Genomic DNA, 19,359 nt, shown 5'->3' on the forward strand with positions numbered 1-19,359 from the left:
GGATTGCAAAGTTGCTCGAATGGTTCAGTTGAATACTTTTAAGAGATTATTCGGATCTTTATTCGGAGGGCAATGTAGAATGTTCTGCTCTTTCAATGTAATGACAAAATGTAGCTGCAGTTGAGTGTAGCAAATCCACGTTGTGTAGATTGTTCTATAATTTACGCAATCGAAAAAAAATCTATTCAGCAGAAATTAGTTCAAAGCATAAAAAAATCTTTTATAGATTTGCTTTCTGTTTATGCGCATGTTTGATCGGTGTTCACTCTTACCAAGCAATTGTGGTATAATTCAGTATATCACTGTATTTCTATCATTTAAATGATTGACATATCGTATTCTTATTAAGTGTTGATCCCATTCTACAATCAGAAATAACCATTTTATGTATTTTCCGAGATATGATGTTCTTGTATAAGTATAAATGCAGTGTTCTAAATTTGACAGCTCTTCTGGGCAAATTATACTTATTGAACACACACATGATTTTACAAGACTTTGTTGTTATCATCGTTGATTAGTAGCGTCCATACATGGCATATTCTGCCAAATATCTGCCAAACACACATTTTCACTGAGGTAAGGAGCAGTCTGTGACGAATCTTTTTCCAGCAATCCAAGCTGTCCATCGCTGCTTGGATAAAACAAATATTTGCTTGCAATTTCTTAACAGGCAGGTTTTTTTATTTGTGTTTTACCATATTTTTTTAATCGTTCCCGAGCTCTAAGTGTTCTAACGGTTGTATATTATGCATTTCTTACAACAAGAACCCGTGTTTTACGAATTATTTTATCCGAAAATTGTATCCAGCAAAGATTCGTGGTGTGTGAACGCAAAAATATTGGTTATTTTTGTTGACACTTGTTGCTAATGGTAGAAAAAGGATCCGCGCAAAGATATGGCGCGTGAGAACGTACCTATTAGTATTCTGTCAAATAAATAATATAGTGGCTAACTTCACCTAATGCAGGCTTACATTTGACTGTAAGTTACGTAATACGATTAAGGCGATCTCTCTCCACGTTTCACATTTATAGTGTATCTCGGAAACAACCTGTACGCCGTTTTTGTTTCAATGAGTTTAAGAGCAGTTTTAGCAAGCTTATGATATTTCGGTTGAATAATATAAGAGGGGAAATAAATTTAAATATGAACAAAAAATATATATATTAGTTGTCACCGCATAGATTGTCTCGCCTTCACTATAACATAAATCAATTATTTCGGAAATTACATGATTTACGAAGAAGACGACTAGACAATGTATTTGTCTTACTGATTTCACATTTTATTCATTAGATGAGGAGCATTCCCCATCCATTTCCTGGAAGTTAACAACATCTCTTACTTGTAGGACGGTTACGGTGGTGTTTTGATCGTCAAATTTGCACGTAACGGTATGATCTCCTAATTGAAACGTGTATATTTGCGATCCATACTTCGTGCGTAAATAAACAGAACGTGGATCGGCCTTCAGTACATCTACAATGGAATTCTGCAATGAAAAACAACACACAATCAGTTGAATTACAACATAACTAACATAAATCTACTGTTTCGCCACTGCACTTACTTTTTCTATTTGAAGCTCTTGAAGTTGGGATTCTGCATTTGCATTGAACATAACGTTTAAGCTCGAACTGTTCAGAACCCAATTAGGTACGGATATGTTAGGCAACGGTTGCCCATTTGAGGTGGCCGGATTCCTGTCTAACAGGGTTGTTTCCTCACCATCCGGTGCTTCGCGTGAGTTTAAAAACTCTGCCTCTTTGAGGTTCGCCGGAACATCATACTGTGGTATGTACGGTTTGATGTCTAGAACGGGTGTGCCATCAACCTGCGTAGCAGATGGAATACCATTAGTATGGATTCTAAAAGGAGATCTAGAATGTCTATCTTACCATGTCTGTACCGAGAAAGTACACTTTGGAATCTTCAACCCGATCCAGCTGCACCAGCGATAATCCAATCGGACATGGACGATGGGGCGATCTCGTACTAAACACTCCAACACGTTCACCACCTAGTCGTGGGGGAGCTACTTTCGCTTTCGCATGGTTAGGATTGCGGTGAAAGTAGTAAATGATCCACAGGTGCGAAAAGTTCTCCAGCCCGTCAAGCGAGTGGCCGGGATTGTTAAATGTTTTGGGTGATATATCTATCCTGCTCAGCAAAGCCGTTGCCAGACTGGCCTGCCGCGGTACAGCCCGCTTTTCATTGAACACCGTTTTAATTACACCTATTGGCTTGAATGTGCACACATCGGCATCGTCCTCATTAGTTACGCCTTCCTGCAGAGAGAAAACAAGCGTTGGAAGGATGCCTTTTATTCCATCGCGACATAGTTACCATTTCTTGGCGCTGTCCATTTTGTTGCTGTTTTTCCCGGCACCCATCGCACCGATAATCATTCAAAATTTTCATAACATTCTGAATCTCTTTCGTGTGCATGTGCTGCAGGTTGGAAAGTTGCTGCCTGAAGCGAGACAAAAATTATTATCTGTATGTTCTGTTTTATTTTTACCAGCGGGTCTGTACCTTAAGTTTTTGATTTCACTTCTAGCAGTTGCCAGCTGTGCTTTTAGAAAATCTATTTCTGAATCACACATTTTCGATGCAAAACTTATCACAAAATAGCTACGAGAAAAGAAGTAAACAAATCAACTATTCGGTTTGACAGCCCCAAGAAAGATTTCCAGTGAAAAAGGTCAGGATCTCTTAAGCATGCCCGATGAAAAATATATGCGATTGGATTTGAAGGGACGGTTAGGCTGGATACAAGTTCAAACGCGCCGTTAAATGTAATGCGATTTTTTCAAATTATTTCAGCTGGTATTTTAAAATCTGAAGAAATATATCTGAATTTATTATTCACAAAAGATATTTGAGCATATCATCTACATGTGGTAGATAATTGCTAGTCGCCAACCCTTATTACAAAATATATTTCCCTTGAGTGAACAGTTATAAAGTTGACCTCACGCATGATTTTAAATTGTTCACAGAAAAACTGCGACAGCGGCCTAAAAGTTGATGATGAAAAGATTCATCCTAATCACAATTGCCCTGATGAATAAAGTCCTTATCTTCTTCTTCTTTTGGCACAACAACCGCTGCCGGTCAGGGCCTGCCTGTACCCACTAGTGAAATGGGCTTGACTTTCAGTGACTTTCTGTTACCGTAGCAGGATAGTCAGTCCTACGTATGGGGGCACGGTCTATTCGGGGCTTGAACCCATGACGGGCATGTTAAAGTCCTTATCACATTGAGGAAAAGAGAACACATGAAGCAGATTTGGAAGTATTGTCGTAGAACAGCTTCTTCCACATAAAATAATTATTTATGTTTTATATACACAGAACAGAACAGAAACAGAAAAATATGTTTCCTTTAAAATTTCGTTCCATTATTCCAAGCGTGTTATTACATTTGTCAGGCATATTTTGTTGTCAAATCAACTACAGATATATTTCAGAATTATTTCTGTTTTGTAATACGTCCTAAATCAGTGGAATTCATTCATTGAAACCATGACTATGACTTGACAAATTAGCAAACAATTGTATGCCACAACAACCAAAAAATCTTTTAGAACTTATTTTTAAGAAAATCATAGAAAAATATCATTCAAATAGCATGTTTCGTGTTACCTGGTGTTTCATTTTGAAAGTGACCCAATTGTAAACCATCCATGCTTAAGGTACTTGTGAATTTCAATGCCACCAGGAATGCGATATCAGATCGTATTTCTTCGGCATGATTTCACAGTGATACCGGAGACATCTGACAAGACTAATACAGACTAATCACCTCAATATTCCAAACCATCAACATCACTCTCGTACTCATAGAATTGTCACATATTTCTTATTCAGAAAACATTCTCAACACTTCAAACTTCAGTTTCATTTCCGGTGTAGGGGAAAGTAGGTAAAGACGAACACTGCGGGTAAGATGAACACTGCTCATGAATGAATGAAAAAGGTAATTTTCGAAATAAAAAATTCAAAAATGCAGCATCCGCACTTAAAGTAAAACTACACATTTGAGAACATTTTTGGCATAAAATATGCTAAATTGGTTAAATCCACGAACAAAACAAATTTTCAATCGTGCACGCCCTGGTGGATCTAATTTGACTACTACGGATCTTAAGCTCTGTAACTTGTATTGTTTATGTTTTCGGAAGTTTTATTACTTGAGTGAATTATCGTGATTATAAAGCAAAAATGCTGGCGAAAGTACGAGGATGAAAGCAATAAAAATTCTTTTTTTCTGGTTTAAACATCCTGATATAAAATCGGGAAAAACGGACAATCTGTCATAGGGAAAAATGGACACCGAATTTGTTGATTTATTTTAATTCTTATATCAATTGGTGATGATTAAATTTCTTCAAATGCCTAATATAAGGGTATTTGGAAGATATGAAACATCCAGCAACTAGAGAAACCATTAAAATATGCGAGAAACGGCACACCAGTCAAAATAGCAACCATTCGTTATGCTATTACTCGCTCGACGCTGGCGAAGCACTTCACGAAATCCAATATCTTGTCACGACATGGACAACTTTAAGCAGTAAAAATATTAGGCATTGATACGACATCGTCGAAAAATAGATGAAAAATTTAATGGGATTACAAATATCAAATGTTGAATGTTGATATAGTGGAAAACATGGTTATACCTATTAACAAGACCCTCCAAAATGCTGGGGCCGTGGACTTTCCGAGGTGTAATTTTCTAAAGGGAAGGCATAGACTGTTGTTCTGTAAGCTGGAGCGACGTCAACTGTTTGTGCCCGATGTTTAAAAATGCCTTACATTCTTCATTCCACGATATGTTACCAGTGACGCTTACAATTCCTAAATTCATGGTTAAACGAACCGGCGTTGCAATTCGCCTAGAATTGGTTTATGTATGTACCAGGATGTGGAAAGGAATGGGATATGTCTATATACTATAAACCTCTTCAATTTCAATCGTTTTCTATAGTTGTTTTATTTACTATCTTACCCTTTATGGTGTCAATTTTTCCCATATCAGGTGTACGTCTTACCCGAACATTTTAAAACAGAACGAAAAAAAATGGTTTAATTCATAAAAAAAACCGAAAAAAATGATAGAAACACAAAAGTTTCTAAACATTTTCTGATAAAACATGAGTGTAAGATAATGTATGCACATTTTCGTGGCCGTTGCATATGTACATCCCAAGATTTTTACCATTTTCCTTAACGTGTCCATCTTTACCTACCTTTCCCTACGTGTACAAACAATCAATTCGACACTACGTTGTAAGTTAAGTTCTTTCAATTATATTACATGAAATTGGAGCTTTAGTTCAAGGTTGTAAAAATGAAGCATACTGATAAATTTCTCATTTAATCGTTGGTTTTTTACGTTTTTTTTAAAATTTATAATCGATTTGAAAAATATCATTTTTCCCCGTGATAATTATTGCCAATGTTCATATGCTACATTTTCGCACAATCCGTATACTACCAACCGAAATATACCATAAATGATACCACGAAAGAGGGATGTAAATCGAACCAGCTCTAATTGATGTACGGTGTTGTGGTGCGCTAGGTTGAATTGAATTACCCGCTGTATTAACAACGTTGCTGCAAATGGCGAACGCACACAACCGCACAGGCACACACAGGGCCGGAGTCATATGCAGCGATTCGATAAAGCTGGGATAAAATATGCAATACTCTCGCATGCAGGATAAACTGAACTGCTGCAGTCGATTATGTGCGATTACGGCATCAAGGCTGTCTGTTGGGCAGGAGGGTTTGGAATGCACCACTCGCTCGACCGAGGGTAATACACGAGTAATAAGACTGTTTTTAGCACGGCACTGTGCTTTTGGGAGTAAAAACCGCAGCACATTGCCATACTGATGTGTTTATTTAGATTCTTGTGTTGTGCTGCTGCTTCTTACAATAAATAGGTACGATAATACAGTGTTGTTGATAATACGTCACACAGCAGTTACGGCGGCTCTAGCCGAAGTAAGCAGAACTCAATCGCGTGTACTATAGCTGTAGCCGCATTAGCATAAGGTTGCGTTCGAAGCAAATGGTACCGAAAACATGCGTGCGTGGTGAAACATCGAAACATGTATCTCACGTGCACATCTCACCTCGATCCGATTGGACTTGCAATATTGGGCGGGGGGACAACGGGGTGACAATATAGTCCTGTGCGGGGCAGCAGAGGACGTAGCGCCTTGTGATACGCATATTGTGGGTATGTACAGTACAAATAGTCGTCGCACGGGCGATAAACACGTAAAAGGGCTCATTTTACACATTAATCAGTGCTCGATCGGGTGGGCGGGGGAGGGGAGGAGTTCGGGTTGCTCTGCTGCTCCTCCGGGAGTCGTTGGTCGGTCGGTCGGGCGGTCGGGGGTCAGGCCGGCGGCCGGGGACCGGATCCACCAGTGCGGGGCCGTTGCAGAATTGTTCTCGTCGCTCGCCAGAACAGTCCGGTGCCGTGCTGTTATTTGCCCAGGCGGTAGGAATGCTTGTCACCGATCTGCTCCTTTGGCCACATACACTCACACCCAGCATCGATCTTGAAGCGAGACAGAGAGAAGGGAAGGCAAAGGCAAAGTCAGTGGGATATGGGATTAGAAGTGAGATAAGCTAATTAAACCGCCTCCTACGGTGACCGTTTTTGCTGTCCGTTGGTGTGTCGGTCCACTCCCAAGCACGCTTACCTCCTTGAGGGCGACATGCTCCCAGCAGTTGACGGCTTTGGTGTCCGGCCCTGTCACCTTGCGGCGTGTGATGTAGATCTTTTGACGTATCTGGGTGCAGGAAAGGCCGGTCTCGGTGCACTGCAAGCATGGGAATGTTCGAAATCAATCATACACGCACATGCAGGGGCGAGCAGTTCGGGCGGGTGGGCCTGAAATCCCAATTTCGGGCAGCATCGTCAGCTAATTACCTTATTCTGGTAGGTGTTGTACGAGCTAAGGCATGACTCGGTGACATAGTGATTAGGGCGATACTCGTACCCATCGGTACCGTTGCCGACGTACACGATGTTCAGCAGCACCTCGCAGACGGGCTGGCGAGAGTGGGACCGTTTGACCACGATCGGTTGTCCGGCTTCCGCATCCACGTCCTGCTGGTCGCCGTACTCGCCATACTCCGGGCCTCCGTCGTTCGGCGGCGCCCGGTTCCACTTCATCAGCGGGGCCCACACGTTCGGACCTCCGAAGAGATTGCGCAGCGGGTCGTCGTCCTTGTTGCCCATCACCAGGGCCATTGTGACAGCGACCGAAAATAGAAAAATCTAGACACAGGTCGATACAGGTCCAATGCGTCATCGGGGATGCATCAGGTTCGATGGGGAAGGAGAGGGTGGAGAAGAGAGAGAAAAAAAGAGGACAGAACAGGAAAGAATGTGAATTAGAATCGGAAGCCCTATCAGGCATCATCTGAAGAGTGTGGAAGCAATGATTCATTCGGCCGTTTCAATGGAAGTCGTGCTTATCGGATTTGTCGGTATGTTAGTTTTTGCTCTTTACAAACCCCCGGCCGGGGTTGACGTAGCTGATGATGCTTCAGCTTTGATGACCGGAACCACCAGATGTTTCCCTTCGATGACCCGTTTGCAGCAGGGTACACACACACACACACGCACACAGGTCTACTAACCCTACTGCTGGTATGACGTAGTACATGCCGATTCGCCCGGCTAACCGGTGCCTCGATAAGATAGACAACGCTCAAGTACGTTTGGTAGCATTACGGCAGCCGTAGCACTACACAGGCGGATGAGTAGTTGTGCAATAATTGTTACGATTTAGTGTGCAACACCATTCCTGCGTGGCGTTTGCGCGGTCGTGCAAACTGTGACCAGCTGGTGCGCTGTTCCTGTTCCGTCAACATGCAGCCACGTCATCGCGAAGGACACGGCGTGCCAATTCCAGGAAGCATGTGTTCTCATGGAGCATACCGCTACATACCGCGTGCTGCGTTTCCCGGTTCTCCTCAATCACATCTGTTCCACCTGCACCCTCTTACGCTGCCCATTTCCCCCCTCCCTTAGGACCAGTCCGGACCATTCCCATTTCTGGTTTTGCGGTCGTTATCGCTGGGCGCTGAGTGTGTGTTACCTTTTAATTATGTTGACCTAACGCGCTTCGATCCGGCGCTTCCACCCATTAAGGCACACGGGCACGCTAGCGGGGAGCGGTGGTGGACGAGAGCAGTGAACCTGGTGAAATGGCACTTTATTTGGTCTGTCAATAGAATGACAGATAGAGGAAGCGGAAAGCGAAACCGGTTACAATTTTCTCGCATCGAGCAGCGAGGTGTCGTCTATGGATCGCAACTACCGTGCGCGTCGTAATTGGTGCACCAACCAATTTTGACCCCAAACCTCCCCAATCCCCGTTGCCAGGGGGGAGGGGAGTGTTTTATGTATTTCCACTATCACCGTTTGAACAGATCGTTTTTTTCGGGGAGGGAAACATTCTTTGCAGTTCATTAAGAGAGCAATTTGGAACGCTCGTTGCTCGGACCCATTTCCACTTGACCGGAGCGATAAGATCGCTGCCGACTTGCCGTGGCACGGGCGCGCAGAGCATTAATGGTGCTGTAATGAGGCTGATAGATAATTTGCACTCTGCCGATATCGGCCGTATTGCTGATCGTTAAATTTGGTGCCGAAAAACCAAATTTGCCAATCGAACACTACTCCTGGTGCCTATCGCAAGATCTATACCGACAAATGGGCACAAAATTGCATTCCAATTTCTATACTGCCTCCCCAAAGCGGATATGATTATTGCGATTGAGCGTGAAAAAGCGTTCGGCTCGACGTTGTGCTACTGCTACACTGTCACGAAATTATTTGCAAACAAACCGTTCACCAACCGTTGTGCGGCGGATGATTGTACGCACGTTTTCACTGAATGATTTATCCATTCTATGATGATGATGGCTTTGGTAGGGGCAGAAAGCTTTCGTGGCAAGTAGCGGTGATGCGGTGTATTATTCAACGCAAATAGACGACTACTACAAAGTGCAACCCGAATGGGGTGGATGGCTAATACATCGACTTATTGGTAATGCATCGGAATGATGAGGACAATCATCTGCCAACACGAGCTTGTGATGATTCAGCAATCAGTTTGTTAATATATCAATTGGAAAAGGAGCGAGCGGAAAGCTCATCTCCGTTCGGTTATCAGGGGAAACCATCTCTGGCTTGGTGTTGCATCCGAGCTCGTGAAGCCACTTTCAATTTACTTAGCCTCAGCTGGAGTGAATAAAAGTGGTATAATAAATCCATTACTTGCAATACATATTTATAAGGCTCTGTTGCAAACGTACTCACACATACACGAATGTCACATGCACATGCTCAAATCGAAGGGATTTGTGCCGGAGGACATTCGAATGTACGGGCGAATTTTAATCTTTACCAATGCTAAAGCCCTCTCCAGCATCGAACAAGAGTGTTGGTGGTGGTGGTGGTGATGGTGGTGCATTCTCTGCGGTTGCATTCAACTTCACATCAGCTGGTACCATGAGCATAACGCTATTTATGCATGTACGCTTGGCTTGAAATTAAAATGTCAGGTCGCATATTTTGCGCACCTTCAAAGAATAATGGCGTTTGATGTCTGTGTGTGTGTGGGGAGTGAGAGTGCGTAATAAAACTTTTAATCAATACTTGATACGATCAATTTAAAGTATCAACCTAATCCTTACAGTTGCATATTAATGAGGCTTTTTTTCTAAAGACGATTGCGTGGGACCTGGGAATGCGGGAAAACTTTTACCCAATAGATTGTGCAAGTGTTACATCCTTGTGATAATGTCCGTAAGGTGCTTTCACCCAAACACTTTTCATTCTATCATAAATAATCCTTGGAATAGAATTTAGTCATCTGACTACAGGTATTAACAATTCTAGCAAATATGTTCAATATGATAGAGATCCTGACAGTTCCTTTTCGTGGAAAGGTTTTGAAACTAAGCAACTGCGGAATATTTTGCAGACAAAAAGTATGACATTTAAGTACAGTAAAAAAACTCATCAGACACACTCATATCTTTTTAATATTTCTCCCCACAATGAGCACAAATGAATTGATTACAAATACCCTTTTAAACAAGTCAATTGTTACAAAACGAGCAAGACCATTTGCGTTTACAGTATTACATTTATGCTTCCTTATGTCATTGTTGACATGTACCAAGAACATGTTTGGTAAAAATTGAACATTGCTTTACCCGTGCACTCGCTCATGAAGTTGCATTTCGATACAAAAATCGAAGAAAACATATACGTAGTGGTTGATTGTTTTGGAATTTTTGGGTACATAGGCTACATAATGTATTTTAGATTGGAAGCATGGAACATTGGATAAAGCCAATATAACAAAAACGATGCAAGAAATTGAAACAAAAACAAACAACATAAAAAACGAGATATGAAAACTATAATGAACTGTCAGTAAAACATCAATGCCTCAATAGTTAATGGATAGACTATGCCCGTTGAACAATATTTTTCCATTTTTTAGTTCAACATTTTTTTTTCGATTTACTTGTATTTTAATTTTGATGCAAAATTTATTAAAAATAAAACCTTCCTTTGTAACGAGTAAACCACTGGAACGAGTTTAACTCAGTATACATTTTTGGCGACACTCTACAAGCATCAGCGTCAAGTGACAAAAAGCATCAAATAAAATTAAGAACTGCCTGATTGTGTAAACCAAATACGAGAATACGATAAAAATAATTGGAAATATCCAGAATTTGCTAGATGTAAATTAAGAAGTGAAATATCATACATCAAAAATGGAAAACTCAACTGTCTTTTACGGATATTTTAATATCCGATTTCCAGGAGGTCGAATAGAACAAAATTGATTACTAGTTTGGGTGATATGTGTTTAAGAGGTGAAATATTCAAAATTAAGTGAATCCTTACAAACCATTTTTTAAACCTATGATACATACTTTATATCAATCAAATTGAAACATATTAAACCCTAACAAAACCATTGTACAATACGCCTATTCTGACAATTGCCACTGTTCCTGATTGCCATTAGTCATGCATCACGGGTACCGCAGCTCGCAAATCAAAACGTACCGTGCCCTGATTGTGCCACGGTTACACAAGTGACAATCGATTAAATGTGTTTCTTTGGTGCGTTTAAAAATCAATCACAAACTACAACCAATGCCACACCGTTCCAGTTGTCGAGTAACGTGACCTGTTTCATATCACCATCGGTTTTGCATAAACGTTCTGCCCCTTGCAGCCAGCCCTGCTTTCGCCCGGGATTGGGCTCGCAATTTCAAACGGCATTTGAATTAGTTTCCAACATATTGAACAATATGTGCAGCGGTGAAAGCAAAACAACTACAGACAGCAGCTACAGCAACAAAACAAACTGCATCCAGAACGGTTTCACACCGGTGTCGATAACGAAATGGAGTGCGCGGGATAGAAACGTTTGAATAAATTGATCAATAAACGACGCTTTGCTAATTGTTATTTGTTTTCCACTGCACTTCCGCGGCTCTGGCTCATCCCGTCCAGACAGGCCACGGACTGACTGACGCAACGGGCACTCGTGCCGCGCAAAGGTGAGCTCCACGAACAATTATACTGAGTGTAGGCAATGTGTATAATTTCATAAGGCTCGGCAAACCCATAAGGCTCATGCAGAAGCAGTACAATGTAGAACCGTTATTGCAATTTGCTTGCCACAGTTTGCACCGTGCACTTAACATGCTCCAAGCCTGATGGCTGTTTCTAGCTGTATGTTATGTTACTTTTACGCAGCAAAAGCAGCCTCACTGTAGTACTGTATGATTGCAAATTGAAACCTTTCTCCCGTGACACACCGTTACTGTCCCCACCTTTCCCAGCGCTTTGATGAACATTGGCGTCGGTGGGAAGCGATGTTGTGCTAAAATGAAATTAAAATTTCATCGTTCTCCGAAGTTTGCCCCATCGGCAGTCACAATTGCTTGTGACCAAAGAGCGACCGTACAAGCCCTTTCGTTTGTGTGTGTATGTTATTTTTCTTCCTTCCTGTTGGTTATTTCGTTTCATTGAAACTGATTTTCGCTTTCCCACCGATCAGCCGGATGATGGATTGTTTTACAGATTCCAACAGACGGTTGGTAAAAACGGAAAAACAACAAAAAATGAAACTTTTACCACACTTACAAGCATTGCTATTTTATCCATTTTGAAGCTAGAGATGTCGGGACAGGATCAAGTTGTGGTGTAACGTCACACCAAACTACACACACACACACGCACTCACGCACAGCAAAAGCGAACGATAAAATGAACAAAAAATCGCACAAGCACTAACACGCGGACCCGCTGTTTGATGCTGTACGATGCAGTTAAACGGCTTCGGAAGTTATATGATAAATAATGAAACAAAACGACACATCGATCGTGTTGCACACCGTCGCATGCACTAATCTAACACACTGAGGCACTAAAGCGTGCACTTCAAACGTCTTCGCTGACTGGAGCTGGCTGCCAGCCCGTTTAGACGATACCAAACGACCGCTGGGTGGATGTTGAGCCACCACAAAACGAACTAAATCACTGGCCCGGTCGTTGCCGATGGTGCTAGCTTTTATAGTGCTTAGGAGTGTGTCTACTAGAAATACATAAAAATTACCGCGAAAAGCATGCTTATCAGTGCGGGGTTCGGTTGATATCTTTTTTCCCCCTTCTTTCTTTTGTTTGTAGCAACAGATAAGCGAAGGTAAAAGCAACCCAACGCCTCCCTTCGATCACAGCTGATGATGGCTAACGCCGCGGGCTAGGGCGCAAGCGCACAGGATTCCGCGCGGCGAAAGGCTGATCTTAAGCTTCCATTAAGAAATTGTTCTTCCCATTGCAAAAGCAATGACGCAAGGAGGGATTAACGGGGAAAGGAGTGAGACACTGCTGCTCTTAGCGCCTAGCGAGGGCGAACAGGAGCCTTCTGGTCGCAGGCGGCCAGTGCTGGCGACGGTTAAGGCTGTGCTAATGAGTAGGATGAAATAAATCACTTTCGTTGCGAGAAAGCTGTTTTCGCTTGTCCATTCATAAAGAGCAGGGGCGCGCTTACTTTTACAGCAGCACAATTACTTCGAAAGTCGCCCGCAATCTCTTGCACAAAGGGGTGGCAAGGGGTATAAATCTCTTTGTCCACTGCTGCAGGAAGGATCGCAGGATTGAACGCCAAGCTCGCTTGGTATGTGGGTTTAACTTTGCTGTTTAGAGATGATAATCTCCCAAGGTTTATTGATATGGTCGATGAATATTGACCTAGTCAACCGTCCACCATCGCATTCCCCCCCTCGGGAGTAAATAAACAAACTGCCCATCGAGCATCCACTGTGACACGGACACGGTAATGGGACGTTATTCGTGCCGGTGGATTAGCGTTCAATTCGCTGGAAAGCTCCCGAGGGCTGTACTGCAAGAACGTGGGCGCTGGCTGGGCCACTTTGGAGGTTGATTGTCGTGCTGGAGCGGTGTTCTAAAATCAACTGCAATTAATTATGGCTACTTTGAGTGCGAAGTTAGCGCTTGGGAAAATTCCTCAGGAATCACGTCTTCAGCATGGTGAAGCACGAATTATCCCTTTTGGGAGGTTTCTCCCATATTCAGCGAATAATGGTATCGATTACGATAATCATGCAGTGGAGAAGGGTGATACGGGTAAAACTAGTAAGTGGCCGCGTTGGGATAAGGGTGTGTATCGGTTCCGTAACATCGAGCACCCTAATGTATCGAACAATTAACCTCTTTAACTAATTTAACACATGACCGGTGCTGAATCAACACGCTGGCTCAAGTGGCTTCGCTTCAAGTCGAAGAGGCGCTTTAAATACAAAAAACAGGGTGTATTGTAGTGTAGGCTGCAACAACAAACGGATACAATCGATTCGCGAGCTGTTCTTTCGATTTGTTTCACTGCAAAGGTTTATGTGTTTCATCGATTGTTAGTGCGGTTGCGTTTCCTGCCTGTGTATAAACTTGCCAATGCGAGACCAGAGTGTGGTGTGAAACCGCCTCGGGGCCCGGGTGGAGCAAAGTGGATGCTCAGTTATGTATGCAAATGTTTATTATCGTTCATTATGATTGTCAGGCTTGTCGTAAATTATTAACAACTCCTTCACTCTTCCCGACTGCTGACGGGTGGGTGCGGCACAAACTAGTTGTTCCTTTCAGCACACATACCGGGGCGCCGTGCGAGAGGATACTAAAGTGCGCCCCAAACCGTACCATGCTTCCTGCCCTTGCTCCACCAACACCTGAAATGACAAGACGCTATGTGTGATCGCTTCGGCAAAAGGAATTAATTTTAAGGAGGCTGTGGTGTGGGGCTTTTGAAAATTTCCTAAAATTGACAATGAAATTAAGACACTATGGCTGCGTGCGTGAAAGCCCCAAACGTTAAGCATCGAGAAGCTGTTGTTGTGGTTCATTAAACGGTAACCGAAAGTGGATTGAGTAGCGACGCATTGGAAGGGTCGGGTGTGTGGTCCGTTACACGTCGTTAGTTTGTATGCCTGAGCAGTTCTTATTTCAAATCGGTAAGGGATTTACATTCGGCGGATTCGTTTTTCACTCAAAAGCGTTTTATGTAACGAGCTTAACGTTCCCGGAAGAGGATGGTGGGCGTTGGCGTGGAATCTTACTTCAAAAACTCATACAAACAAATCGTGATAATGGTAAACGATGGTAATGGTAACAAGCATTCCTAGTTTCATATCATCAAAACAAATGGATCGTTAAAAAAAGAAGAATCTCAGATACGGTGGCTAAAAGTCAATAGCGAATGAATCATCAGCTAATCAGTTCGCTTCAGGTTTCGATCGTTATCATCTGGATTAGTGTGGTTATTTTTAAACTTATCGCTTTCTTGAAGGCCCTAAAAGTCATGCTGAAGCTTAAAGCCGGTTTAATCCATCGTACAATAGAACTAATGAATAGCAAGGTTTTCGATTTGATTGATAGCGCAAAGCCTTATTACGGTGAATCATTGTCGACTATAGAACAATCAAGCTGATTGCTTGTGCTTTTGGATTAAAATGCTAGGTTTGTATGTTTTAATTCTCTATTTTCAACGGAAACATTTACCATTGGTGGTCCGTGGTGTTAACAGACGTGGTCCGCCAAGGAATTTAATTTGGTATGGAATAGCTTATTACAGTAAATCGAGTTTAATCGTGATTTTGAGAACGACTCTCGATGCAAGAATTGATACAACGGACGTATCAAATAAATTAAAATTTTTAGAAGGCCTGGATAATGCCTCAGAAGAACTAGATGCAAAAACTGTGAGCAGAACTAGACGAACCTAAAACAATATGCAAAAATCCTCTAACAAGTTTGGAACGTCTGAGAGATGAAAATGAATTGTTACATTGGTGATTGTGAAAAAAAATCTCTAATTCAAGTGGACACTTCATTTTGTTAGAGTGATTTTGTCCAATTTTGGATATATTTTTTTCCATAAAGCAATATTCTGATTTTATTATGTTTTTGGTTCTGCTCATTCATAACCCTAAAACACAAAATGTTTTAAAAAAGCAGTAAAGCAAGTAAAGTTTCTCACGAACAAAGAAATGGATCTTTGTCTACTTGGAATGAATCTTTCAACCAACTTCAAAAATGCCAGTGTTCTGACCGATAGAGCCCCTGGCGCACTCTAACTTTACTTCCATCACAGGTGGAATGTCATAATCAAGATGTGTCGATGATGTAGATTCAGTAATTCTAAAAAGAATTTTAATTAACTGCAAACATTATGTTCAACAAAAAGATATATTGCACAACGTGCACAAGTTTTTTCTTCTAAGTCAGGCATGAGCAACATGGGGCCTGTGGGCCAGCATTTCCCAGAAATATGTCATAATAATAATTGAAAGCTTTAGTCAAATTTTTGTACAAGATCATCGTTTTCTCTTCGTATTTGGTGTAACAACATACATAACATACTTGGCGTAGGCCTGCCTTAACAGCTAATCTTCGAAGTACTAAATATGTGGAGAAAACCGAAGTCTCTCTTTGATTGGAGAAACTGCAAAACTAGCGAAATACGCTTAATCAGAGAAGCACGTGTAGTAATGAGCTAAACATATTGAGATGGACAGATGAGAAGCTGAACGAAAAAAATTCTCATCTCCCTCTAAGTATCTTTTGGGGGCTGTCCCGCAGTATAGTCGTCAACTTGCACGACTTAACAACATGCCCGTTGTGGGATCAAAACTAGAATGGACCGTCTCCCCATAGCAAGGACTGACTATCCGATTACGTGGTACTGAATAAGTCTCGAAATAATGTATAGGCCGGGATGTCCGCGTAGGACGTAGGCCAAATAGAAGTTCTAAGTAAATGAGTCAACAAATATATACTTTAATAATCTTTGGGTTTAAAGTTTAAACCCAAAACATTTAGGAAAACAATTTATCATTAGTTTAAATTTGCAAATAATCAAATGACATAATTATTCGCCGTTGAAATATATGGTACACTGCTATCACAAAACTACATAGAAGTCTAATTACGGGTTACACTACTCTTTATGTGTAGGGGAAGGTAGGTAAAGACGGACACTGCGGGTAAGATGGACACTTCTCATAAATGCATCAAAATGGTAATTTTCGACAAAATCAACAATGCAGCATCCTAACTTAAAGTGAAACAACACATTTGAGAACATTTTTGGCATAATATATGCAAAATTGGTTAACTATTAAGCTCTAAAATTGGTATTGTTTATATTTCCGGAAGTTTTATTTCATGAATGAGTCGTCGTGATCATTAATGAAAAAACTGGCGAAAGAACGAGGATGAAAGTAATACAAAATATTGTTTTCTGGTGGTTTAAACATCCTGACACCAAAGCGGAAAAGACGGACACTTTGTTGTAGGGAAAGATGGACACCGAATTTGTTGATTTATTTTACTTCTTATATCAATTGGTGATGAATAGATTTCTTCAAATACCTTAAATAAGCGTATTCCGAAGCTATAAACCAATCAGCAACTAGAGAAAGTATTGAAATAAGCGAGAAATGAAACACCGGTCAAAATAGTAGCCATTTGTTATGTTATTACTCGCTCGACGCTGATGAGTCGTTTCACAAAATCCGATATCTTGCCACGACTTGGACAACTTTAAGCAATAAAAAGATGAGGCATTGATACGACATCGTTCAGGAATAGATGAGAAATTCTATGGGATGACGAATATCAAATGTTGAATTTTCACATGGTGGAAAATGGCTTAAATTATTAACAAGTCCCTCAAAAAATACTGGGGTCCTGGTCTTTTCGCGGAGTAATTTCCTTAAAGGAAGTTCTAGACTATTGTTCTGTAAGCTGGAGCAACGTCAGCTGTTAGTGCGCAATATTTCAATAATGCTTTAGATGCTGCATTCAATGATATGTTAGAAACGGTGCTTACAATTCCTAAATCCACGGCTGAATGAATCGTCGTTGCAATAGGCCAAGAATTGGTTTATAAACGTACCAGGACGTGGAAAGCGATAAAATTTGTTAAAATACTGGAAAACTCTTCAATTTCCAACGTTTTCTATAAGTGTCCATCTTACCATGCATGGTGTCCATCTTTCCCATATCAGGTGTCCGTCTTACCCGAACATTTCAAAAGCGCACGTAAAAAATCGTGTTTTTCATTCATGAAAAAAACGCAAAAATTGATGGAAACTTAAAAATTTGAACACATTTTCTGATAAAACATGAGTGTAAAATAATGTGGGCACATTTTCATGGTCGTTTCCCTTATATGTCCTTAGATTTTTACCATTTCCCTTAACGTGTCCGTCTTTACCTACCTTCCCCTATTTATGTTTTTGCTCTTCAGCTGTAACTGTGGTTTGAAGCAAGTGCAAAATAACTGTTAAGTGAAAATGTTAAGTGCATAGAATATTCACAATTTAAATTGAGGTTTACGGAATATTGTGGTTGGTAAATTGAGGTATTTCATGCTATAATTTAATTTAAAGAGAAAGAAATGCAAAAGATCCATTTTATAGACGATTACCGAGGGGTAGCTGCCGAGGTTTCCCGTCAATGGAGGGAGAGAGTAAAAATGATCGCAAAAACCACAGCTTGTATAAAAAACAAAAGAACAAATTACTATAATACTTTTAGAGTGAAATTTGAAACAGTTTTTGATTTTAATACACAAAAGTTTAATATTGAAAGGGGTTTAAGATATACGGCCTATCTGGACCGTTCCTTCTGTATACAAAAAAAAAATGCAAGGTATGTATGATGTTACTCAGAAACTTTGCTCTTAATGTAGTATTACGCTGTTCATTTCTTGTCCTCATGGTTCACTGCATCAGCAAACAGCGATCTATGATAATAACTAATTGAATGTCACTTCAAAATGGCACATGAAATTGTGATAAGTTTCCCCCCATGGACAATGGATAGATTTACGACGTCTCCATTTGCTTGCCTTTGAAATTGCTACAGTAGAAATCCCAAATCCCTGCGGAGGGAGCAATAGCCTACAATGGATGGCGTTGAGACCGAAGCTGGATGGGAAACGGTTTATGTGATTTCTGCTAAGCAGTTAATACGTTTTCCATATGATAGCCGCGTGTGTCTCCCTTGCCTCTTCTTGCATGGGAAAACCGACGATATCCAAGTCGCCCGATATCCTTTGCTACTTTTCCCACTCTATCATTTGATGGAGATTGATCCGTACCATTGTTTGCGTATGTTGTGTTGAACACTTGTACACTTGTACCGATTCGTCGTCTCCGGCAATCCCTACAGGGCTCCGGCAAGGCACAGCAGTAACATATGTACGGCATATTCGTTTGTCAATTTATTCCATCAGACTGATGTTTGAAATTACAATCACGTTGATGTGAGAGCAGGTTGCCTTCAAAAATAACAAGCAAATTCAGCAAGGGTTTTGTGATACCGCGACCGGGTGCGTAGGAAAGTTAGCTGTAAAGGAAATATTGACTGTTGGCCAAAGAAAGCTGCTAGACGAGCAGAGGTGGACTCCAGTGAAATGGACAAGAATGGAGGCATGGAGAGGGTGTTCCATCGATCTTCATTGCCGCAAACCCTTTCCGTTTCCATATGGCGTGTTGGGAGCACGCCCGATCCGTCGTGGCAGCAGATGAGCTATCCTGCTTGTTTGTTGTTGCAATATTGGAAAATATTTCCCCAACCTCTATACCGACACTACACTTTTCGGGGTAATTCTGTACAGCGTCCGCTTGATACAGTGGATATAGTCCAGATGTTGCTATTCCTGCAGTGCCAGGAAGTATGCGGTGTCATTGATG

The 19,359-nt window shown here is 41.3% G+C and overlaps 2 protein-coding genes across 2 annotated transcripts; both read right to left on the minus strand.

Annotated features, from left to right (window-relative positions):
• Positions 1-1,265: 1,265 nt before the first annotated feature.
• On the minus strand, positions 1,266-2,675 carry LOC120893531 (tRNA (adenine(37)-N6)-methyltransferase). The gene is made up of 5 exons (XM_040295484.1): positions 2,540-2,675; positions 2,351-2,477; positions 1,903-2,292; positions 1,575-1,838; positions 1,266-1,496 (listed from the first exon to the last, which is right to left on the minus strand). The coding sequence occupies exons 1-5, from the start codon at positions 2,608-2,610 to the stop codon at positions 1,290-1,292; spliced, it is 1,059 nt and encodes a 352-aa protein (XP_040151418.1). The 5' UTR covers positions 2,611-2,675; the 3' UTR covers positions 1,266-1,289.
• A 3,173-nt stretch (positions 2,676-5,848) lies between these two features.
• LOC120896392 lies at positions 5,849-12,638 on the minus strand. Its single transcript, XM_040300460.1, has 4 exons — positions 12,230-12,638; positions 6,965-7,315; positions 6,735-6,854; positions 5,849-6,589 (listed from the first exon to the last, which is right to left on the minus strand). The coding sequence occupies exons 1-4, from the start codon at positions 12,248-12,250 to the stop codon at positions 6,515-6,517; spliced, it is 567 nt and encodes a 188-aa protein (XP_040156394.1). The 5' UTR covers positions 12,251-12,638; the 3' UTR covers positions 5,849-6,514.
• Positions 12,639-19,359: the final 6,721 nt, after the last annotated feature.

This window comes from Anopheles arabiensis, chromosome 2, assembly GCF_016920715.1.
Source record: "Anopheles arabiensis isolate DONGOLA chromosome 2, AaraD3, whole genome shotgun sequence".
In the NCBI taxonomy this organism is placed as follows: Eukaryota; Metazoa; Arthropoda; class Insecta; order Diptera; family Culicidae; genus Anopheles; species Anopheles arabiensis.

Coding starts and splice junctions, on each gene's coding strand:
- LOC120893531 (XM_040295484.1), bottom strand. CDS start 2,610: ATGTGTGATTCAGAAATAGATTTTCTAAAAGCACAGCTGGCAACTGCT. Junction 2,478..2,539: donor AGTGAAATCAAAAACTTAAG/GTACAGACCCGC, acceptor GTCTCGCTTCAG/GCAGCAACTTTCCAACCTGC. Junction 2,293..2,350: donor ATGGACAGCGCCAAGAAATG/GTAACTATGTCG, acceptor TTCTCTCTGCAG/GAAGGCGTAACTAATGAGGA.
- LOC120896392 (XM_040300460.1), bottom strand. CDS start 12,250: ATGGATAAAATAGCAATGCTT. Junction 7,316..12,229: donor TGGATAAAATAGCAATGCTT/GTAAGTGTGGTA, acceptor ACCTGTGTCTAG/ATTTTTCTATTTTCGGTCGC. Junction 6,590..6,734: donor AGCATGTCGCCCTCAAGGAG/GTAAGCGTGCTT, acceptor TCTCGCTTCAAG/ATCGATGCTGGGTGTGAGTG.